A 26,208-nucleotide genomic window follows, 5' to 3' on the forward strand; every position below is an offset into this window, starting at 1 on the left:
GGAGCTCGCAACAGCCAACTTTCAGAATATACAAGTTCTATATATAGTACAGCAAGCGACCCTTTACGAATTTTCTTTTATCACACACTCAGCGATAAAACTTGCGATATTCTGATAAGGTGTTGGTTGCAGCTACTGAAAAGATGGACGGATCTTCTTGGCCTACAGCTTCTGAGGTAATTTAGTCGTGTATTGTCAGTAAGAAACATTTGGGATTTTACATAATTAGATTTGCGATTGTATGGACATGCATTTTGTTAATCGGGAATTATATAATCTATACAATTGAACTGTTTTTGCAGGTCGATAGAATAAAGAGATCTGCAGCTTCTTTGGCAGGATGTGATGTAGACAAAGTACGAGTGGTTGCTTCTCCATATAGGATTTGCCCTCTCGGTGCCCACATTGATCACCAGGTGGGTTACCTGATCTGACTGATTAGTTCTGTAAATGAATGCTTTCTTCATAATGCTTGTATTGCTTAAATAAATTCAGTGATTTGAGACATCGTTTACAAATTTATGGGTTTAAGAGTCGAGTCTAATCAGAAGCAATGAATTTAAGTCTTTGTTTTCAAAATAATGTGGGTTAGGAATTACATCTGATGAGGTGGAGAAACAAATTTATGTGCATTGCAAATCACAGAATGCTTCTGCTTTTTAAGACTTTTTTAGCTTGATTCTCTCTTTTGAGACATTGCTATTTATTTCTGTTTGGCTTAGGAATTACATCTGCCAAGTAGGCAAGAATAAATTTAAGGGCATTGCAATTAGGACATGTGATTAGTGATGAGTTGAGCTATTGATCTGAAACCCAAGATGTGGCGTATTACCGTCTCGTTAGGTTAAAAAATATGATTGCATAGTAAATCAACTCTCTAGTCATTAACTAGAGTCGAGAGTGCTGCAATTTTTTTGGGAGGTGTACCTTTCTCTTCGAGAATTCTGGTGGGACTTAAATAGTTAACAACAAAGGGTCAGAACTGGACTGGAGGTAATCTGCATGTCAAATGATGGATGTCTTCCTTCGATTACATATTCCTGTTTCTATTCTGCTTATGATTGATGAACCTAGTTTTATTACTCTCAAATATCCAGACTACAATGATGACTTCATACTATAAAAGAATAAATAAAGTATATGCAAGGATTGCATACTACTTGTCATGCGTTTCTACAAACAAGGGAAACTTTTCATCTCTGGTGATTGCACACAATATTCTTATCACTAGCCGATCTAGATATTGCGGTCAATGGGCTCTCTCCCTTGAAGTAAATTTCTCCAATTTTGTATGCTGGTATGATCTTCCAGCTAATGTATGATATAACTGCATTGACTGTATGATATTGAAGGCCTGCTATATTGTTGTGGTACACCTTAAGTTTGTGAAATTATGGAAAAGTATAAGTCATGAACATAAAAATTAAAAAAGAGTAGATGTTGAACTTGATCCACCAAGTAGATGTTGAACTTAGTCTGCCACCTCAAGTCAAATTTCATGTTGACCCTTGTAATTCATAAGCTTTTTTCTCTTCTCTTTTCTTTTTTGATCAGTAAGATGTGAGATGAGGGGCTACTCCCTTATAAATAAACTTAACAAACAAAAAGAAGCTCCAGACCTGCTAAGCAGGGAGCAGAAGGAAAAGAAAATGAGACAGGTAGTAGTTAATGAAAAGGAAAAATTTCCTAGAAAGAACCAAGGAGAAGGAGATGGAACTAGAATCCAAAAGAAGTTTCAAATTGAGAGCTGCAAGGATCAAACAAAACTTGACGAAAATGTCAAATTATCTAAAAAGTGTTTTTGCTGCCCAGTGAGAATAGAGCATCCATAGTCCACTCAGAGCCCTCCTCTACAGCTTCTCTGCCTTCAATAAGGTGTTTCCCAGCTTCAGACTTTTACCCCTTCTTCTTTTTTGGAGGACCACAGCCTGGTTTGGATTTTTTGTTTTCTGTTTGAGTAATTAAACACTTCTCTGGGGGATCCAGCACTATATTGTGTTAAAAAAAATCAGGAGACACATCATCCAAGTCCTACATGAATGGAAAGGTGTCGGCCAAATCCAAACGGTCTTCCATCACCTAAGGAAGCTTAGAGTTATCCATCATATTATCGTTGACCTGAAAGACGCTTTGGGTCTGGCCTTAATGCTGGCTGAGGATCCAGGAACTTGCCATGATTGCGCCATAAGAAGTTGGCATCTGGAGTTCCAGGCTTCCTGATCCATTTCTCGAGACTTAAATTTCTATATTCAGACAATCTTTTAGACATTTGAGCGATGTCTTTGTGACCCTACATATTGCAGCGAAATTAGCTAAAGAAAAGACCTTTGAAGTTTAAAAATTGAGTCCAAGTTCCCAAAGAAGAATGAATCTTGATCAAGTAAGAAAGAGGGTTTGAGATATCAACCAAAGTACCTATCTTGATGAATCTATGCTGAGAAGCCACCTCTTTAGCATTAAGCTCGACAAAAATCCTCACTTGGTTGATCAAACCTTTGATGAGATATCAATTACACAAAATCAAATGGAGGTTGTAAAGCTGGATCTAAAAAGGAATACCTTTGATTGTAGCCAAAGAAGGATCAAAGAAGTGTGCCCAAGGAGTAATGAAGATGTCGGATTGATCAAAGAGCTAGGGACCATTTTGAATCATGAAGTTGGAGTCCACAACAGACTGAAAGTGCACTAGAAAGAATCCAAAACCCAAAGAAACAAAATCTCGAGTAGTCGAATTGCTCTATGAAGATGTGGCCCAAACTAGTACTTTAACATAAGATGGGCGTTTCCTGATAAATCTGAGGATTAGAGAATGACTACCTATCTCAGCTGCGGCAGCCTCAACACATGCATTAGTAAATGAAAATCAAAAGATTCATTATAAAACACTATTTCGGAATCCCCCGATGCAATGGATGTAGGAGCCTAAGTGTGACTACAACTAGGGAAAGGAATAGACCCTTTGAGGATGCACCGGGAAGAATCAGTGGTTGCAAAGGAGGAGGTGGAGGATCGGAATCTAAAAGTTGTTCCTTTAGAGAAATCACTATATATACAGTAAGGGTCTGTCGTATTTTAATAGGCAAATAGGGTGGATCCAACTGGGGAGGATCCACCTCAAGAGAAGAGATGTGAATGGAAGAGACAGCTAGAGGCAAATCACTTGTGACCATTTGGAGAGGCTCATAAGCAACTTGCATGCCTGGTGACACCTGCAAGAGCAAGGAAGAGTTGGATTAGAGCTAGTAACACATATAGCCTGCCAGTGGAATTTTGCTGCCATTCAATGAAGCTCTGACCCTCACGCAACCTCCTAGTGCCAACGCCCTCTATGCCCTAGTGCCAACACCCTTTTGTGCCCTAGGGCCATTACCATGTCCATGTTTGTGCCCATCGCCCCTTGCTTTCGCAACACCTTGCTCCTTCACATGTTCTAGTCCACCTCATGCTCGCACATTGTGCAAAACAATAAGAATATTCATTATCATTTTTCGTGTCTATAATGAACATTGTTAATTATTTTTTGAGAATGATTCCATCATCCTTGCAGTAACACATACCACGATTTCATTTGGGTTGATAAGCAAATTGATGCAACTTGTAGAAGCTAGTTGCTTGTTCTACTGGCCTCAGTGACTTTGAACTTTTAAGTATAAAGCCTAGTGAGAAATAATAATAAGACATCTAATGTAGCATATTCACCATTTTATAACTTTGTTTCCTGTTAGAAAGGATATTGAAGCCAAATCGCAATGAAATCCACAAAATTCATCCTTAACAGTTATGAGCACTCCACTAAGTTTTTTTAATCAGTAATAATTTGTTTTACCGGGTTTAGACTCAACTCACTAGATTCAGGTCCGGGTTTGCATGGGACTGGATTTGTGCCCGGGTTCGTGGTGGGTCTGGGCAGGGTCCGGATTTGGGATTGTGGGTCCGTCTGGGTTTGCACTGAAGAGTAAAACTACGCAAAATCAATGTTTTCTTTTTGTTTTTCAGTCCGGGGTACTTAAAACAGAAGTAAGAAATGACTGTAGTAGCATTCTAAGTATGTCAGATTAATTTCTGAACATTATCAGATATTGGCTGCCACATGTTTATGGGGATTCTATGTGAAGTGATAGTATACAGTAACTACAGTAGTCATTATTCTGATTTCTTAATGACTACATATTTGTAGAATGTAATACTTTTCATTTAAAATCAGTGATGAGTTGTCCTATTTGTGACATCCTTATGGTTGGTGCCTCAAGGATGCTAGGTTGCTTCTCAGGTTCTAGAAAATAGTTTGCATGAAATGACTTAGTTTTTCAATTATGCATGTTTCTCTTTTTTTTTTGTACGTATAATGCATGCACACACACACACACGCACACACACACACACACCCACACCCACATATACATATACACACTCACGAACCCACCCATGAACCCAAATGGGAATTTTTATTTTGTCCAAATCCACGAACTGGAATCCATCCCCGAACCCAAATCTGTAACTTAGGTAATATTGATAATTAATTAATGAAAAGGAAAATTACATCTGCAACAAACTTTAGTCTGCTATAACATTCACCATCTACATCCTACAAACCATGAAACCTGCTACCCTAACTAGTAACATTCCTTACATATTAAACTTCACATAAATTTACAATAGGAAACACAAAATCCTTACAAAAACTAGAAGCCATGCATTCTTTAGTCCCTCCTTGCTTTGCTTCCTTGTCCTCATGGCTTCCCTTTCTTCATCCTGCTGGAAGATTCACTCACCTGTATGTTTTCTGGCATCACTTGATCCATCAACAACGAATCTTTGATTTCTGCTTTCACCTTGTCCCATTTTATCACCTGCTTCAGTTTGTAGTCCTCCTTGTCCACCTTTCCAGACCACGAGATAAACAGAATGAGCCTGAATTCTCTGACCTCCTTTTTGTCCTCAATGCATTTAGAAATATCTGCGCCAAACCCCGAGATTGTCCATTTGAGGATGGAGTCAAGGCCAACTAACAACTCCTCAGCGAGCAGGGACTTGGTCACCCATTTTACCGTCTCCATTTCCTCTCCTACTTCCAACCCCCAAGCTATCACCATGGAGATAATGTTCAATTTCACTCTCCAACTTTTTTTGCTTTCTTAAAATTTCACCCCTAGAAGATCCACGACTAGCTTCACCATTCTGTCAGATTTAATTTTCAACAGGCCTCTGGTCTACTCATCACTCGTTGGACCCTCAAAGCCCTTCTACTATTTGGTCTTCGTAGTTACTGTAAAATTTGCTTCCATATTCACCTTCTTCCTGATTCTTCCTCCTTACTAACACCTAATTCACTCCTCTTTCTCCACCAATTTCCTTCTTTGTCTCCTCTACAACCAACTTCTCAATCTTAAATAGCAGAAAATCCCTTATTATCTCTGCCAACTCATTATTACCCATGCTATCATATCCTCCACACTCCATAAAAACTCGCTGCCTTCTCTTACTGACGTTTGATTAAGACATCATTAAATTTTCACACACTTCAAGCCTTAAAATAGCTCTGTCACACACTTCAAATCCTTGCTCATCAATCCCTAAGATCTCTTCGTAGGTTTTCTTGTGCCAAGCAATCACATCTATCATTAATGCTGATCCTGGCTCAAATCTCCATTTCATATAATTATTTCTCCATCATTATTGCTTTTGCCTTAATTTATCCTCTGTCATATGCTAACATCCCCTACTTCATTCCTAGCATGGCATTTCCTTCTAACCATTAAAGAGAAAAATGAATTCAAATATATAATTAAAATTAGAGAGGATAATAATCCATGACATCCCCATCTACATTCTCAAGTCTTCCATCCTCACCTTGTCTATCTTATTGAACTCACAACCCAGTTCGATCACACATCAGCCTCTACATTCCCCAATCTCCTTATGCGTCTCTCTTGGAAATCATGAAATGAACCTAAATACTTTCTAATCTCAGTGATTATGTTCTGAAGATGCCAGGCTTCTAGGTTTTCATTCCTAATTGCATTCAGTATTACCGATGAGTCTCCTTCTAAGTGAACATAGCTAGCTCCTAAAATGGCTCCCATCTGAACAGCCAGAAGAGAAGCTTGGGCCTCCACTTCATTATTCATCGCATCCTTAATTCTCCTAGTTGCAAAGGCCATAACATTCCCTTCAAATCTCTAGCAATGACACCAACTCTAGATGTGCCAGGGTTGCCTTTTGAGGCCCCTCCAAAGTTGATCTTCAACCAACCTTTGTCTAGGCATTTCCATCTCACTTCTTCCTTGGGCTTCTCAACTTCCTTGTCATGACAACCATCCATCACTCTCTTGACCCTGACTCCAGGCCATTCATTTTGAAATTGTGAAATATTCCTTTGAATAAACCACTTCTTTAGTGTTTTGATAGGAAACAACATTCAAAACTTCCACAATTGCTTTTTTGATCCTTTGCTTCACTCTCTCTTATCCTGAAATATCCTTCTATTCCTCTCTTTCTGAATTTCGCACACCACTACAGAAGGGCACATTGTCCATACTTTAGCTAAAGCAAAATTCCTCATCTTCCCTGGCCAACTTAAGAAGAAATCTTTCAATTTATGAGTAAAAGGGCCATTCCAATTTAATTTGGCTCTAACCATCCCCCGTCATTCTTGAACAAGGGGGCATTTGAAAGATCCCTATTGGATCTCTTCTGCTGATCTGCTGTAAATTTATATTTTTTAAGTTTGTTTTCTTGTTTATTTATGTTTTCTTGCAGAACTAGATAAAAGTGTAGAAAGGTTTGTTTGTTTTTGATGGTTTTATAACATAGAAAGGAATAGGCAACAACAACCATGAAACAAGACTGAAATAAATAAGGTATTCAGTAAAAAATCAGAATTATTGCAAACCGTACTAGGCAGATTTGTCTAAATTATAGAGCCAAGCAATAAATCCAATGCATTTCCCAAAGCTCACAAACAAATTTGATGTTAAACTGGAAGGTGAAGATTGTTCTCGAATCTAGCATACATTTGGAGGTGAATACAAGCAATACTCTATACACCACGTGGTGTATTTGCTGCAAATGGCATCCCACAGGCTGCAATGAACCACGTCCCAACTAGAAAGATGATATGCCATGCTGAAACCCCAATGAGAAATGATGCCTCTGTCCTTAATCACCATGCACAATGCCTAAGAGATTCAGTGCCAAAGATTGCTGAGGGCTATGTCCTAGCCAATCACTAACCTAGGGTTTGTGTTGCAAATTCATAAACAAGTTGTCAAATATGCAAAAGATGATCATAGAATGAAGCTTCTATCTCCTTATAACCCCTCTCAATTGCAAATTGAACCCTAAGTGTCTCCAAGTGGCGTTGGGTAGTGAAAGTGTTATAATTTCTTATTTTAAAGTGGTCATGTTACTAGAAAATGACCTTTTTCCTCATAGACAAAAATCTGTTCATTGAATTTCCTTGAGACCAAAGAGAAAGATTTAGAGAATTTCAAGACCTTTCCAACAAGCTATCACACCATAGGATGCGCATCCATATGAGGCCAAAAACCCCTTATTACTCCAAAATGGCTAATAACTTAGCCTTATTTAATTATTAAACGCTAACTTAGGAAATATTAAAAATATAACCCAAATAGCCACAAAATGCCCAATTGACATCACAAATCATAAAATCATCCTGTCACCTGTCTATGACTAAAGTCGGAAATCAAGGATCAACTGGCAGTCTCATCCCTAAAATCTATGGATGCTCCTTAAATTTAGGAAACAAGTCCTATCCCTCTGAAACTAAACCCAAAGAGTAATCTCATGGAGACCCAACCCTGGGCAAGATCATACCTCCTAAAAAGTAGGAACTGCCTCCTAAAAACAAGGAACGTCTCCCAACTAATCAATAACTGCCAGAACATCAAGTCCCCAACACTAAATAACCATACTGGGTCTCTATCCAACCCTGTCAGCCTACAAGACCCCATAATAAGCTGACTCACATGTCTCTGCTAGACTGAGCTAAAAGAGGAGACATGACAACATTGTATGAGTAGATGATCTACATCCTCAGAAGCTTCCTCACACATGACACATCTAGTTGGGCCAATAAAACCAAACCTCTTTCTTCTCTCTCCTGTTAAAATTCTTCCTCTAATTGCCAACCATGCAAATGAACCATCTTTTGAGAGACAATCCTTACTCCAACACAATTTGACTGGCCATTCATTTAGGTTATTCCCTACATCTAAAAGATTATAACCCAACTTTACTGAGTAACATGCACTCTTAGCTGCACACCATATAAATATTGTTATTACAATTAGTTCTTACAAACTTTCTCTCCCTTAATAAAGAGTTTAGGCTCTCCCTCTATTCTAAGCAAAGATCTAAATCCGAGGTATCCCTCAATATCCAAATAGGACCTACCTCTTCTTGAATTTCCTTTAGATAGTCTACTACTGAATACCCCCAACATCTTTTACATGTCTCCCTGATCACTGCACAATTCTCCTCATCTGCAAGCTTGGGTGACCATTCCATGAGTCTTCCCAAAGCTTGACCATATCTCCTCTTCCTACCTTCCAAGAACGGTGCCCTATTATTAGACTTCTGCAATCTACAATGACGTTCCATATTGCTGAACCACTTGGAGGGTTCAAAATGGTCAAAATCCTACCATTCTCCCTTGAATCTAAATATTTTGCTTTCAAAATTTTAACCCATAAAATCTCTGGATTGGAAATGATTCCCTAGACTAACTTTCCCCCAAGGGCAATATTCATCTTGTGCTAATCCCTCACCCTTGCACCATCTTTACACTTGGGTTGACAAATCTTATCCCATGCTAACAGTGGAAGGTTAACTTCATCCCCATCACCATTCCAGAAGAATTTCCTTAATCTCCTCTTAATATATCTTAGTCTTTTTCAGAATCTTCGAACAATTCATAGAAAAAATAGGGATGGCCAAGATCACAGTCTTCAACATCAAAATTCTCCTTGGGAGAGTTAACCATTTACTTTTCCAACCCTGTAGCCTTCGAACATAACTATCTACAAGATCCTTCCATAGTCCATGACTGTTAGCCCCTTTAAAGAGGGGAACCTCCAGATATCTACCTGGCAATTTTCCAGTCTTCATTCTTAGAATTCTGCAAATCTCCTTTTGCTTGTCCAATTCGGTGTTAAAGAAGTATATATCAGATTTGTTCTAGTTGATGCTTTGTCTTGTAGTCATCCCATAGCTATCAAGGGTCCCCTTGATGACTCTTGCCTCCCTTGCAGAAGCCTCCCCCATTAGATAAGTATCATCCACAAATTGGAGATGAAAGAGGGGATCCACACCTTCTACCACCAAGAACCTTTGCAAGGATAATAAACAAAAAGGGAGAAATAGGATCTCCCTCCCTAATGTCTTTTGTTGTACCGAAGAAACCTTGAGGGCTATCATTAACTAACATTGATATCCTCGAGACATTAATGCAACTACCCACCCAAGTTATCCACCTCTGGCAGAAACTGAATTTCTGCATAACTTTTAGCATGAATCCCCTATTAACATGATCATAAGCCTTACTAATATCCAATTTGATCATCTTTCTATCTAGTTTAGTCAATCTCACCAAGTGCACCGCCTCATGAGCCACAATGATTCCTTCATATATAGATCTATCTGGGACAAACTCACTTTGCTCCATGGATATCACTGAATTCAATAATGGTTTTAGTCTGTTAGCCATGACTTTTTTCAATAATCTTATAGATTGTACTGCACAGGGCTATGTGCTTGAAATCCTCAAGCGTGTTGTTGAAGTCTTTCAAAATAAAACTACCTTCTCTGGATTCCTCCACTACCTCTCAAATGTCCTTTCCAATAATGTCCCAAGCTTTCTGATAAAACAAGGCAGGGAAACCATTAGGTCCCAGTGCCTTATCACCTACCATGTTGAAAGCACTCCACTAAGTTAGCATACCATATACATGAATTAAGAAGAGGTATTTTGTGTAGCGACTATTTTGATAGAAATATGCATACTAGTAGTGGTATTAATAAGGTAACATCATATAGACTTACACAAACCTTTGGCATGTGAAAAATACGGTAACATTGCTTGAACATTAGGGATAATTAGACATGAGGACTTTATTTATGTATTGGTGCTGTATTCAAAACAATGGTACAATGATATTTATATGTTACCCTTATGTCTCATTTTCCTGCTTCTATGATAAAGTGCAAAATAATAAATATATTGAATCAAGGTGGGGGACAAAAATAAATTGAAGTCACACTCAAGTATAACTTATTGAATTTATGTTCCATTACTTGGGATTAAACAAGTAAGTCAGTTCAATATGCTAAACAATTTTTAATAGTTCTTGGTAATCAATGAAAGCATCTATCTATTATGGGAAGTTGTAAAATTGTAATTAGATTTCTTACAAAAGCTTCCTTGCATGCACATTGGAAGAATGAATGTTGCTTTGATATTGTTTGCCCAAAAGGTAATAATGTTTCAGACGAAAACTATGACCATGATAGAATCTAGGGACCTCAATGTAAACATTCATATTTAATAATAGAATATATAAAATTAGTTTTTTTTAAAAGATTATAAATTCAAAATTGTTAATTCTCTATTTGCTTTAGATAAACATTTATGCATTTCAATATTTGTCTAGGTCAATCATTTCATATATATATATATATATATATATATATGAATTGGCATGTCCTTGAATGGACTTGTCTCCATTCAGGATGTGCCTCCTAATATCCACCAATTCATTACAAAGGGAGAGACCAGATCATTAATAAATTGGTATTAGTCAAGACTACAGATATATAAGTGAGATTACAGAAATAATCAAAATAAATCTGAATCAATATAATCTGCAATCAAAGAAGATAAACTATGAAATTTTGATAATCTGTAGGGGCAAATTTAATACATTGGGAATATAATTGGTATGAGAATGATGACTAATTTTCCATATATATATAATTCATCTATCTGACCATAGCTATCATTCTTTAACACACCCTCTTAGCTAGGGAAGATAAAGATCTAACCAAGTATATACATTATTGTTGTCCTCAATTTTGACGTCACAAATTTAGGCAACCCTACACAATTTCTCATGGATTCATAGGTATATCCTCTTTGTTGCAATGCATTGATAAGGCATCATAAAAACAATTCATTATCCTCGAATTGTCCTTTGTGTAGTCTTGTTTATGTGTTCTTTTGAAAGTTCTTCGTCGAGATTATCCCCAGTTGTTTGTAGGTAAGAGTTTTCCTTCTCGCACTACAAATACTCGATTTTTGGTTAACTTTCTCGTCTTTTTTCTTTTCTTTGTGTTGCAAATAGTTTGTGGTCTTGTTTTTACCTTAAGTGAATAACCCTTGGAATTCCACTCGATTTGAGCTAACTTGGGTCGAAATCGAAGTTGTCTAGCTCAACTTATAAGGAAAAAAGTGGGGTTTTTCACGTAAACTGCATATTTTTATTAAAAACCTCATAAAAATGGACTTTTTATTGGTAATTGCATGATATAAAGTTATATTTGATATTTAAAGTGGATCTTGTGGTCCATTTTAAAATTTCAACTCATTATGAGTTGATTTGACTATAGCTTTTTATGTTTTTATGAAAATAGCTTATTTCAAGGTTATTTTTCATGTTACTTTATTAAAACACAATAGTTAAATATTAAATATAATTACATGACACAACTTAAATGCATAAGTGGGATTTTTATTTTTATTTCATATTGCATATATCCACATGCAAATTACTTAATGAAAATCCACTTTTAATAAATTCTAAGTCCCAGCATCATTGAAAGTGTGCTTTTAAAATGCAATTGCATATGTGATTGTGTTTAAAGTTTATTTTTAATAATCAAATACATGTGTATTTTTAAACCACCACTTAAGTGGGTTTTTAAAATACATTTGCATATTATTATGACATGCAAATGTGACCACATTAAGTCAGGTGGAGATTTTGGACCTGAATACATATGTTTTTGATTGAATATTCTTTGTTCCCTTTAAGCCTAAGGCTAAAGTGGTGATTTTAAAGCCAATTGCACATATTTTATAACATATGTAAATGCCTATGAAAAATGTGTTTTTGACTTGTAATTTCCACCTAAGAGGAAAGTGGTAATTTTCTACCATATTGCATATGTTTTACATATATGTTTACAACTTCCAAAAACGCATTCAGACTAGGTGGCGTATTTTGAAGGGTTTGCATAGATGTTAAGGCATGTTAATAAACTCCAAAAGTGCGTTATGCACTAAGTCATTGACTAAAAGGGCAAAAGTAGCGATTTTTAATGCTATTACATGCATGTATTTGCTCTCTAAAAATGCATTTGAAGGCAGCGTTTGAACAGGTCTTCATATGGTGACGATTTTTGATGTTATTGCATGTCCTTGGCATATGCGTTTGCACTCAAGAAACGTGTTTTAACCTTCAGCGTCTTTTGAGAAAGTTTTTGGGAATATTATTGTATGTTTTGGGTCTCCAAAAGTGCGTTTCAGTATCAATAACATATTGGCATACGTATTCACCCAAAAAAGACCCGTTTTTAATCCAAGACAAGGCATTTTTGGAGGCCTTTTGAAAAGTGGTAATTTTTGATGGAAATGCATATGTTTTAATACATGCGTTTGATAGAAAACAGCCCGTCTAGGGCATGTTTTTGGTCAAAAACTTCACATTTCTTCATGGATAATGCTTTCCAATCACTTCAAGTAGCATTCTAGGGTAAGTATTTCAATTTCCAGCTTTTTCTTCATCATTTTGCAAGCTAGTTTTTTGCCCTAGGCGTCTTTTTTACATGTCTTTGCATTTGGAGTTGCTAAGTCAAAATTTGTTCCATATTTTGGGCATTGTGTTTCTCTAACCATCTCTACATGTCCAAATTCGAAACTTGTTATGAGGATTTCAAAATCTATTTAAGTCTTGGCTTTGGACAAATCTAAAATCTGAAAATCTCTTGGATTCTTTTCAGATTTGCTCAAGATTTGGATAAGGTTTTGTCTTTCTCATTTTTGGTGGAGTTGAGGTAAGATTTTCTTAGTTATTTTTCTAAGGCATTTGTATATATTTGTCTTGAAAATTCTTGCAAATCTTTGTCATTTCCATTTTCAGATTTTCTTATGCATTCGAAGTTGTTCCTTCTATCTTCTGTCTTCTTCTCCAAGTTGCAATGTAAGGTCTCATCTTACTTGCATATGAATTGGGGGTAAATCCCGTTCTTAAAAGAAAGATAAGTTTTCTTTTCCCTTACATGTGAATACAAGTTAAAATCCCACCATTACACATTCCATGTGCATCCATATGGCCGCCCTATGGTTGAAGTCTTTCCCACATGCTTGCCGGACAGAATTTCACATTTTTTACTTATTAAAACATGAGGTGCTGAATGTGTTATTTATTTTTCTCCTTGCTTTCTTAAATCCAAGCTTACTGGTCGCATATGTAATTCATCCTAAAAAACCTATTTTAGGCAATTTTACTCATAATTTATCCATTCTGAGTTTGACCCATTTGTTCATTCTCTATCCTTGTTCATTCCATCCATTTTCTTTGTCCACACCTTTTCCAAAATCCATCAAAATCTTGTTATGGATCCTTCACATGAAGATGTTCTCATTTTATGGGATTTTCATGTAACAGTTGTGCAAGTGTAACATTTTTCTATGTCAAGAGAACCTACTCCAGCAAAGTGCAAAGACAAAAAGAAGATGAAGTACCAATGCAATCAGTATCACAACTCCATCCCTTCATCACAAGTAACCTCATACTGTGATGAAGTACGGGATATTGATATTCCTCATATGAACGTTGAAGACTTCATTGCAAGAGTCAATGCTGCAACTACTAAAGATATGGCATGGATCAAGCAAAATCATATTCATTTTCTATCCACTTTTCCCTTGGCAGTGCATGAACTAGAATTCATTCTTGTATGTGCAAGACACTTTAATGCAGCTTCACAAACTATTAAAGACCAAGAGAGTAATACTATTATTAGTCTCGATCCTGAGACTATTTGATCGTATATTTCATGTTCCTCATACTCCAGTTGTTACAAATATCACTAGGAAGAAGGCTATGGAGTGGTGGAATGAGGATACTCCTTATTGTACCAAGTTTGTAAATGACAAATGGCTGATTACCAAGAGGCCAAATCTTGTCACATGGCCAATCAAAGGGTGCGTAGATGTGATTTCAAGGAAGAAATCAATGACCTCATTGCACTTCTCAGTTGCTTTGCAGGGTTCAAGGATTCAAACACCTTTGAACCCTAGATGTATAAGTATATCTCACTCATAATACAGTAAAAAAAGAATGTGTTTTGGGCTGAATTGTTGAGTGACTCAATATATGAGCAATTGGTGAACATACTATCTACTGGTGTTTTCAACATGAACTCCTACATGGTATACATTCTTCCTGCTTCGGGCACCTTTTCTGGTTTATCAACAAGACAAGACATATCTATTATCCATGTGTGGGAGTATTATGAGCAACTTCCTTTGAAGCAAAGTCAAATACATTTCAGAAGAGTTCAAGATGCCTTCTTTGGGCATTTTATGTGCTTGTTTGATAAAAAACTTCCTAATAAGTGAGTATTTGATGAGGCAAGGAACAAGGTAAATGAGTATGGTTGCATGTTTTTACAATTTCCCAACTTCACATATTTGTGAGTTGGATGCTTCAAGGGAGAGCCATACACACTTGCAAGGTACCCTGCTGATAAAATCATACTGATGGAGTTAGCAAGGCAACTTATGGAAGTCTAGGCTTATCAGTCTAGTTTGCACTAGCCTGGAGTGGGAATCTCATCTCGAAACCCATTGAAGATTGGAGGATATTCAATAGACAATGTGCCTAAATCAAAGAATATGGAGTTTGAACTCCAAAGGATCACACTGAAAAGGTTTGCAGCTAGGAGTTGTTTTGATTGGAGAGGGTTGGATGGCAAGATGAGGAAATAGTTCTTGCACATACATCGTCTAGAAGATCTCTGGATTGATGTGCGTACCAAGGTGGATATACAATGCATGGATTATACTCAGTTGAGTGTAAAGCAAATTGTAAATTTCAACTTGGCATCAATCCCTCTTGGTTTTGAAGACGATGATCAAATTCTAGATCTTGAATATTTTCAGCATGATGTGGAGAAGTTCCCCATTCTTCCTCCTACATGGTCATGCAAAGAGAATACGTCCATTTGGGATAGATTCGAGTCTATTCTTGCTAATACTGATACATGGATGAAGAGAAGGGGTCTTAAATGCATCAAAATAAAGTCTGGCAAAGATTTTGATTCTGTTGGTCCGTTTGGTTTAAGATCAAAAATAAAGGGTAAAGGTAAAGACGACACATCCTCATCTACATTTGAGCCCCTTGAACAAAGTTTTCCTAAGCTGTCAATCAAAGGAGGAAAGGATTCAAGAGTACTCGAGGCGAAAAGGGATGAATCTCAGTGGATTCAAGTTGACTCAAGTGACGATGAAGCATGGAAATCAAAGGAGTCATCACCTCTTGCTTCATGTTGTCTTGAAGTTCTCGCTGCAACTTCTCTTCCAGACTCGGCCCCAGTATTAGATGAATCCCATGATTCGCCTTTAGGCATTGCTATGGATGCACTCTCCATTGAGTATTCATCTTTTGAAGTTTCTGTGACTATTATACCAGCGTTGCCTGTGTCCTTAGCCGCACCTTTACTAGAAACACAAGGAGATCAATATGATTTTGAGAATATTTTTGATGCATACTCGTCAATTCCTTCTACAATTGTTCGGTCTATAGCATTGCTTAATGCGACTTCAGCTTAATTTGAGTAATTCATGACAGAGGTCACGCATAAGAGTCCTCCTATGACCATTTAGACTGAGACACCAGCTATAGTTACCACTGTTATGCAAGGTAATCTTGAGTTAACTATGGTAACTATTGCTTCAGCCAGTGCATCTTCTTTCAATCTTCCTCCATGGTTGAGCGTTGTCACATTGAAGAGAAAGAAAGAAGAAATTCCATTTGAAGAAGATGACAGACAAGTGAGCAAACCAAGGGTTGCAAAGAATAAGAAAGCTAAAGCAGTTTCTCAAGTGGTTGTTGATGAAAATCACATCAAGTATGCTGAAGTTGCTGAACCTCTTGTGGAGAAATCTACTAAAGACATGTAGCCTATTGATTACAGAATCACAAGAGTTGAACTTGGTAAGCAAACAAGATTGAGTTATCAACAGGATGCACCCGAGACAGTTAACTTTCTTTGTCGAAAGAATGATGAATTGTGGGAAAAGAAATAATTTAAAGAAGAAAATTCACATTTGTTGGGGATCATTGAAGAGATGAAAAGATCTTTTGCAATCAATGAACCTGTTTTAGTTGTATGTATAGAAAGAGAGAAGAGGAAGGCACATACCATTGTTGAATGGAGCAGCAATATTGAAAAAGAGGGAATCCAGGTGATTCGAGAAGTATACTGGGAGTTGTGGAAAGAAAGAGAAGTCTCTGTTTAATTGGATAACATGTTGAAATCACTCAATCATCGATTTGAGTTGTTGGACGGGGATCTTGGTGCTTGGAACAACATGATAGAGGTTGATTTAGACTTCTTATGTGAGTATGATGTTATTACATCCATTGAAACGCTAAGTCACAAGGTTCGAATTCAAATTCGAGTTCGGCAACTATAAAATTCGAATGAAGTTCGGGAAAGAGTAAAAATTCGGGGAAAAATTCAAATTAAATTCACCTTATACAATTTTAATTATTTTCTAGATGTATGTAATATATCTTATCAATTATCAAAATAGTAAAAATTGCTAAATAGATCTCACAACTTCATAAGCTTGATGAGACATTTATTAAGTACAAAACATAAGAAACATGTGAAATCACAATAGCAAAGATATTATTTTGTTGCGAAGGTACAATCAAAAGTCAAGACTTAATAGCTTCAAGAAAGCTCGAAGTCATTAAGAGCACTTGGCTCAGATAGTGTAGCATCATCACCAGTATCACTACCCAATTCTTCCTCAAAAAAGTCAGGTTCATCTGCGTCTGGTACTGTTGTGTCTTCTAAAGTCTATTGTTGTGAAGATGACTCATTTGTTGATTTGTTCATAAGCAATTTTAAATTGCTGTGAACATAGACAAGATCTCCCAACTTTCCAGACAACAACTTGCTCCTCTTTTTGGAATGATGTGGTCAAAGCAACTCCAATTTCTCTCACAAGCTAATGAACTTGCTCCTTGACTCAAAATTCGAATGGCAAATCGCTGAAGTTCAGGAGTTTCTGCCCCATAGCTCATCCACCATCTATAACCAGGTACCTCATCTAGTGTCATATCATATTTGGTTGCTTCTATTCCAAACATCCTTCTGCTTTTCTGTATTTCCAACATTGTTCTCTAATTAGAGATGCAATTGTTGGTTCTGGTTCAAATCTACTAATGGCTTCATAAAACCCTGCCATAATTTCAGCATCACCTTGTCTATCAATGTGAAATAGTTTAGGCTTCAAATAGCAAGCTGTTGCATGTAAAGGAGTGTGCATCATTTTCCATCTTGAATCAATAGTCTCCCATATCTCTATGTACTTTGCTTCTACATTATTTAGTGCTCTCTGAATTGCTTCCTTGCAACGGTCCATGCTTTCATAAAGCATTCCAAGGCAAGGAGTGTCACCATCAACCATGCAGAGCATGCAATTGGACCACATATATTTAAAACCTTTGCCCCACTTTCCCAAAAGCTACTATTTAAAACAATTTTCTCTATGATCTCCCCCTTACCACTTTTTGAGAGAGTTGAATTTTCCCACTCATTGGAACAAATTACAGATCTTAAAGCTGCTTTCTCTTCAACTACTCTTCTCAAAGTGATATAAAATGAAGCAAATCTTGTATTGCAAGGCCTCAACAACTCTTTAGATGCATGTTGCTTGTAAAGGCTCAATGTGAGATGACGATTTCATATGAAATTTGCAACTTCTCTTCCTTTATGAATTACTTCATGTATCCAAGGGAATTTTACCAAATCATGTAGCAGCAAATCCAAACAATGAGCTGCACATGGACTCCAATAAATTTCTGGGTACTTCCCTACAATCAGCTTGCCAGCTCCCACACAATTTGCTGCACTATCTGTAACCACTTGAACCACATTTGCAACCCCTACTTCTAGAATTGCTTCCTTTAATATCTGAAATATATATTCAGAAGTTTTTTTATGATTCATAGTGTCAATAACCTTTAAGAATACAACACCTTTAGGACAAGCCACTAAAACATTAATCAATGGTCTTTGATAGATATCTGACCATCCATCACTCAATATGGTGGACCCTGTTGCCTTCCAAGAGGCTTTAACCATAGCTAATTTATCAATCACTCTATCTTTTGACCTCTCTAAGAGAGTTGTTCTCAAAGCCTTAGAAGGAGGAGGTATGTACCCTTTGCCAAACTCTCTAGCCTTTTGAAATACAACACGATAAAGTGGATTTCTAGCTACATTGAATGGAATTGCACTAGTATAGAATAAGTTAGCTAGTAAATCATCAACTACTTGTTTCTCACATGGTTTCCAAAAGCTATTCAGAGTTCTGCTCTCTTTTGTTGGCTTTACAACCTGAGGCAGACATGAAGATGAAGGTATAGTGGATGTGAATCTAGGGACGTCTTCAATTCTTTGTTTCTTTTGTGCATTCTTCATCTTTTAAGCAATAGAAGATGAATGCTCTTTCTCTAAAATTGCTCTAAGCTCTTGGGTCACACCTGGACATGCAGTAATACCTCCACCTTTATCTGTCGTAATACCAAGCAAGTGATCCATGACCCTTGTTAAACTTCCAGTAATAACTTTTGGACACAAGTTACATTGAGCTTTATTAGGACCATTTTTAGTCACATGTTTCCACACCTCCAAAGTTGATTTGTTGGGAGCCATATTACAATCTGTAGAATTAAAAACAAAATAATATATTATTATTTCAAACTTTAAAGCAAAATAATTCAATAAATAATTTAAAATGTTAATTTAAAATTAATATAAAATTAAACATGTTAAAGGTCAACTTTTTACACTAATAATTCTATTATTTAAAAATTGAAATATAAATTTATAATTTATTAAACATAATATAATATATCTATTTATTTATTAAATTATAATAAAAATTATAAACTTACAAAGCAAAATAAATTAAACATATTAATATAAATCTAATGGACTCTGAACTCTAATATTTTAAAAGTTTTCCGAACTATGTTAATTAAAAATTAATATATCACTATTTTAAATCAATTTAAAAAAATAAATGAAATATTAAATTAACTATTACAAAATAGATTACAAAGAATTATAGAAAAATTAAATTGATTACAAAAACTATATAAATTGAAATAAATTTTTTATACAAATTATATTATGTAAAAAACTATATACAAATTATATGTACAAACTATAAAAAAAACAAAACTAATATAAAATTAATACATATTGAAAAGTTAAAACTCTATACATATTAGAAAATACAAACTAGGTGATATGTAATACAAACTATATGAAAAGTTTTTACATATTACAAAATGAATCGCAAAAAATGAATCGCGTCAAATGAATCGCAAAGTTTATAATATGTAATATAAAGCTGAAGTTTTAAACTATACAAATGGAAAAAAATGAATCACGTGGAGCTTCACACAGGCGTTGCTGAGCACGACAAAGGACACAGGCATTGCACACAACAAAATACACAGGCGTTGCGCACGATGAAGGGCCGAGAGAGGCTGTTTTGGTTTGTTCGCCGCTCAAGAAAATGCCGTTGAAACTGTGCTCATTCGTAGGGTGTTTTGTTTGAGGGCTCGAACCGCGTTTTATAGATTTTTCTGCACGCCAAAACCCTACAAACTCTGCAAATGGCAATTTCTAAATGCATTTGATTTTGATTAGAAATTCCATTTTTAGTAGCCGAATCAACAACGGATTTTAGTATTTTTTTGGGCAAGTTTCACATTCGGCAATATCCAAATATCAAGCTTGATATTTGCCGAACCTTGTGACTTAGTTGAAATGTACCATGATTTTGTGCATGTGATGGAAAACAAGAAACAAGTTCTTTAGAAACTCATAGAAGTGATAAAGGCAGCAATACTCATGGTATATACTCACGAAAATAAGATCAAAGAAGCTTTCAAAGAGTTTTCATGCGAGATCATTTTTGAGGACAATGGAGTAAAGAGTCAACAACAAATTCTCACAGAGTTTGTAGAAGCCATTTTCCATTGTTTCTTATGTTACATTGATTCATTCATCTTTGTTACTTCTTGCTTTAGAAGCATTCGAGTGTTTGATGTTGTTTTTGGAAGACTTTGAGCTTTCTTAAATGAGATTAATCTAGTTTGTTAATGGCTGCAAGCACTAGGATTTGAAGACTTTGAGCTTGATTTCTTAGCATATTATTTGATATTTGTATAGTTGAACAAAGACTTTGAGCTTTGTTAGCTATTCACCCTTTTGATTCAAGAAGGTTGATTTTTGAAGACTTTTGGTTCATACTACAACCACACAAGTCAAGATATAATTACTGTTTTAAGGTTGTTCTTACGTCAATACTTAAGCCACCTTTATTACCGTAGCAATAGATTCCTTTTGTTTAATTGATATAGTAGTTGGTAATATAAAATCATTCTTGAAGAAAGAGAAATTGATCCAGTGAACCACCCTTTTGTTAACTCCAATTAGGTTTTGTTGTAGCCACCTACGATAGGAAGGGAGCCTCCCCTATTGTTGTGAGGAGAGATTTATCTCACTACACCATTGCCTAAAGTTCCCATTTTGTAAGCTGTGGTTATAGTGACATACAAAATTTTTAGCTGACAATCATATACATACATACATACATATATCCATACATAAATGTATGTATGTATTATAAACATGTCACAATTGACTCATCTATTGTGAAAAGGAGATATCACCTAACTCGTGATATCCAAGGATATAATATGCTTAAGAATATCAAGTCACATGACATTTGTTGTCAGTAAATTCTATGTTGTAGCCGATGGGTATAATTATATCTGAAAAGATGCATGATGGTTGAGTCACCCCTTCGAGAAAGTATATGTACACTGTCCGAAAGGAACTATCGAGACATCACAAGTATTATCATTGTAAGCATTGTATTTGGAATGCATATTGTGTATATGAATAAAGTATCTGTTCTGGCTACATCTTAATCTATTGAATGTGATAAGTATCTTTTTACCTTGTACGGTAAACATTTGGCATCGTTGCTAGTCGAACCTGGAACAAGGAAGTGTTATGAAGATTAATGCCGAATCTGCTTAATAAAGATAGGAATAAGATAAAAGATAAGGATGAGATACACACAACATAGGAAGTATTAATTTTAGCACAACAAGCAGAGTGTAGACAGTTGATTTAGCAGCTTACTGACAGACACCGAGAGGGTGGAGCACAAACGGAGGGAGTGCATTCACCTAGCAGACTGAGGAGTGCCGAGGAATTGCTCAAAGAAACTTGACAACGATTGAATTTGTTGGAAGAGACAAGGGAGGAGTTCCTTAACTTGTATACGCTGAGGGTAGAGAATCCGAACGGAAGGGAACTAACTCACATGACTTGAAGTGCCGAAGGAGCATGAGTGTGGAGTGAACTCTTTGTTCCGAATACATCTGACAAATGGATATAGGTAGAGAATTGAACAACTTTGCTCGAGGAAGATCTTTTCACACTGAGTAATGTGGTTGTCCAAAGTAGGGCGGTTGTTCAAAGTAGTGTAGTTGTGCAGAGTAATACGGGTATTTAGAACAATATGGGTACTTAGAACAATGCGAGTACATAGCAAGTACCACTAACTTAGAAAAAATAGCAATGGCAGGATCGAAGGAAAAATTGCCGAAGCATAATGGTGATGGGACAGCCAATCCAGTGAGACGTTGTAAAACATCTGAAACAATTTGGATGGCAAACGGTGTAATGGATCAGGATGATTGGATTCGACAGTTTCCGGTGACCCTATGAGGTGTAGCGATTGATTGGTTTTTGGATGCAGATCTGTAGAAATTAACTACATGGACAAAAGTCAGGAAGGAATTCATAGCAGAGTTTTGACTATTAAGGGATGATAATGAAATAGTAGTGGAAGTATATAGTACGAAACAAGGGAATAACGAAACAATTCGGGTATATGCAAGAAGGTTGAAGGAGCTGATGGGGAAAATGGAAAGCCAACCAGTTGACGGATTAAAGAAAAGATGGTTTGTTGAGGGCTACGACCGACATTGAAGAAAAAGATGAAAATAGTACCTCCAACGTCGTACATAGATGCATATAATCAGGCAACGGATTTGGAGAGTGAGCAGAAAATGAGCAAGAAGAAGAAAAACAAATTGTCGAACTCAGATGATCCATCTTCCGAAAGCAACAGTAGTGATGAAGAGTCCAGTAAGAAGGTTCGAGCATTGTAGAAGGATATGTTATAGATGGAGTTCAAAAATTTGGAAAAGTATCTTGACTTAGTGAAAGGGGAACTGTGGTGTACGAACTGTAAGGAGGAGGGCCACATGAAGGGCTCTTGCTTGAAGAAACAATTTGCAATATCTGCCAAACTGCGAGACATTCCACCAAGGAATGCCCATTCAATATGAATACGAAGGGACACCAACAAGTGTTATTAACGCAGGAAGTGTCCACCACAGGAGCAGGAACAAACACGAACAATGACACAACCTCAGGAGGGTACTGGAAAAATAATCGGTGCAGATGAGGCGGTAACAATAATAATAATAACAATAATGGGGGCCGAAGTCGGATGCAGTACAATTTGAGTGGACGACCGATGATACAATGCCGTGCATGCAACCTCTGGGTGCACTTTGCTAGAGACTGTACCATGAAGGAAATGCCACAATTGTTATGCAGATGGTGTGGTCTAGGAGACCACATTCGAAATGCCCTAAGCAAGGGGTGAACTTGTTAAGCATCGAAACATGTGATGAGGAGACACTAGCCATCACTAGTTGTAATGTCCCCGCATTTCCACTTATGTTCGAATATTGTAACTTGCAACCATTTGTCAATACAATATCAAAAATTGTATGTAAAACACATTAGCAATATTGTATTTAAGTAAATGCTAGTCTAAACACTACCCAAGCGACCCTTCCTAATCCTTTGAGAGAAATCCTTTCTCCAATCACCTAACCCTCTGGTGAGAATTATATCTCAATTAGGTAATTATCATAGAAAGAGGTTCTCCCTTAGGCCTCTTTGGGATCTCTGATAACACTACTTGGTAGAGATCCCACCTCTACCAAGTCTCTATCTCTAACATATGCATATGTTTGACCATTACAATATATATATTGTCTCTAAGAGATTCTCTAAAAACCCTCTCTAGGATTCCAATTTGGATTCTTGACATTCAAATATGAATGCCCTCTAATCTCTGGGTTCTCTTTTGGAGAAACTTAACATTCAAATGAATGCCCTCTACCAAGTTATTACTTGATCTCTAGTTATAACATCTCTAATATATCCCCATCCATTGGTAACAACTCTTAGTAGCATTCTTATACTATTAATAACAAATACTCAAATTGATCTTATCTTTGACATCTCTTTTACTCTCTGAAGGGAAAGACTATATATTGTCTAGACATATATATCTCTTATCGTCTATTAGATTGCACTATTATTCACTATGTAAATATATTTGTCTTCCGAGTTAAACTACAATTTGTTGAAATCCTCTCATTGCCAAGGACGTCTATGTAAGATGTATCGGATTTTTTCCTGCACCTCACTGGTGATTCTGTGGCCCTATTTGTTTGTCTTCTATAACAATCACGTTATCCTACCAGGATTCATAGCCTTGTGGATTATCAGAATATATAACTTGTTTGTATATGTTGAGAGAACAAAGAAATATCGTTCTAGAGACTGTGTGTACTAATCAAATCAAGTTTTATTATAACCTAAGCATGTTCATTAGGATCAAATTCTTTGCATGCTACTGGTATCTTAGTATGATTTTATTTACCTCGTTCCATGTATCTTGTTCCTAGTTGTTGAACTTACTATAATGCTTATTGGTTTGCCGCTTTATTCTCTTTTTATTGATTGCTTATGTTTGTGGGGTGATAGTCTTTATTTCTTGTTATCATCCAAGTTAAGAAATGATGGTATTATGTCTTTGACGTGGCTTCTCATTTCTTCTTCCTTGATTATTAACCAATGTCTTGGTGACCTGTGCGTTCGTTCAGATTAATTCAAGTTGTAGTATATACGTCGTACTTCCCATCCTTTACTAATTGGAAATAACCGAGTCAATCTGTCGTCGTGCAAGGGAGGTGAAACGTCTTACTCGAGCCTCTTCCATAAGCATCCAACTTTATAGTCAATGTGCCTAGCTTGCTTGTATATTCCTTTGTGATGATGTTCTATTTATATTGGTGGGTTTTTGTCTTATCTCTTCTTCGCATAATGTGGGTGTGTATCTGTTCCTCTGTCCGCTTCTTTCGTATTCTCTTCCCCATGATTTCCCCTTGAATAGATGATACAGGTACTATCTTATACCGGTGTGAGAGTTGTTCAAAATGGGTTACATCCCTTAGACCAATTATCATTAATGACATCATTTGTAATTTGTAATCGATATTATATAGACGATTACTGAGAGACTGGTTCTTTAATCAATAAATTTTTAAATCAAACTCTCATTCTTGATAAGTTGATAACTCTTACTATTTTTATTATTATTATTTATTAATTTATTATTTATTATTATTTCTTCTCAATTATCCAAAATAAAATCTAATACTTATATACATATTTCATATTAGAACTATCAAGCAATTTTATTTGAATAATATAATATAACTATTTAAGTTAACTTATAATTAAAATAGTCTTTAATCAATTTCTTATAAATGTTGACTCTTATGATTTCTATAGATTCATGAAGTGTTTATATATATAGATATATATTTATATCCTAACTATTTGTTATTAGGGGGATATTACACTCGTGAGCAAGCAAAGAAGGCAATGTACCTAGATGCAGAGGAAGAAAAGAAGAGGTTGCAGCAAACACAAACGGAGTTGGGAAAACAAATGAAAGCCGAAAAATTACAAACAAAAAACACTGTCGGCACCTTGAAGAGGAACCTGACAAAACAAAATATTATAAGGCAGGTAATGCAAATGGAAGTTCCTATGAAACTGAATGACCTTACAATGCCTCAGTTACGAATGGCAATACTGAACATGACACCACTCCTGAAAGCAACCGAAGAGATAGGAAAGGATGGCAGCAAAACAACTACAATCAGACCCAATGCTACTAACACTCTCTATGGGAAGACATCTTGCAGTAGTAGAGATGGGTATCCTGGGAATGGTACTCACGGACACAAGCGTAGATGGAGGGTCAGGAGTAAACGCACTACCAGAGGATATATTGAAAAAGTTACAACCTACGTTGTGGCCACCTACATTTCAACTACTCATTGCCGATCAGCATGGGATCAAGCCCTTAGGGACTTTGATCGCGTGGCTTGTAACTATCAGGATGCAACCATTCTTATTGGATTTCGTGGTCATACCATTAAAAAGAACAGGGCACAACACCATCCTTGGATGTGGTTGGCTGGTACAGGCGAAGGTGAAACATGATTGGAAATGGGATACCCTATCCATGGAAGGCGGAAGTCGAAGATTTGTAATCAACCTACACACAGATGGTAGGTGAGGAGGTAACGTTGTCAGATTCCGAAGGTAAAGGCAGTGGTGATGATGTGGGGAAGAAAATAATGGAACTTGATGAAAAGGGGATATTGAGATTGGAAGGAGGGTCTAACAATGATAACTTGGACTCAGTGAATGGCCTACTCAATTGGCAAATGGAAGAACATGAGCTCTTTTGAGTTGTAACATGTTAGGGGTCGAAAATGGAAAAGAAGAAAATGAATTTCCGAAAGAGTATAGAGAAGTAAAGAAGGGAGAAGCACAGATCAGTGAAACGCCTACGCATAAGTTTAGTGAAGGCAAACCAATTAAGTAGGAAGAGCCTATAGTGAAAACAATGAACTTAGGAGATGAAGCCAATCAAAAATATATATTTGTGCGAGATGACTGGAATCCAATCCT

The 26,208-nt window shown here is 36.4% G+C and overlaps 1 protein-coding gene across 2 annotated transcripts in view; it reads left to right on the forward strand.

Annotated features, from left to right (window-relative positions):
• Positions 1-26,208, forward strand: part of GALAK (galacturonic acid kinase) — a 235,927-nt gene continuing 209,719 nt past the window's right edge. For both annotated transcript variants that reach the window (XM_089813521.1, XM_089813520.1), the window contains exons 1-2: positions 1-176; positions 303-416. In XM_089813521.1, coding sequence (XP_089669647.1) covers positions 144-176; positions 303-416 — 147 coding nt within the window. In that variant the 5' untranslated portion in view covers positions 1-143. The remainder of the gene's footprint in view (positions 177-302; positions 417-26,208) is intronic.

This window comes from Cupressus sempervirens, chromosome 2, assembly GCF_028749045.1.
Source record: "Cupressus sempervirens isolate cs-2001-9-10 chromosome 2, ASM2874904v1, whole genome shotgun sequence".
NCBI lineage: Eukaryota > Viridiplantae > Streptophyta > Pinopsida > Cupressales > Cupressaceae > Cupressus > Cupressus sempervirens.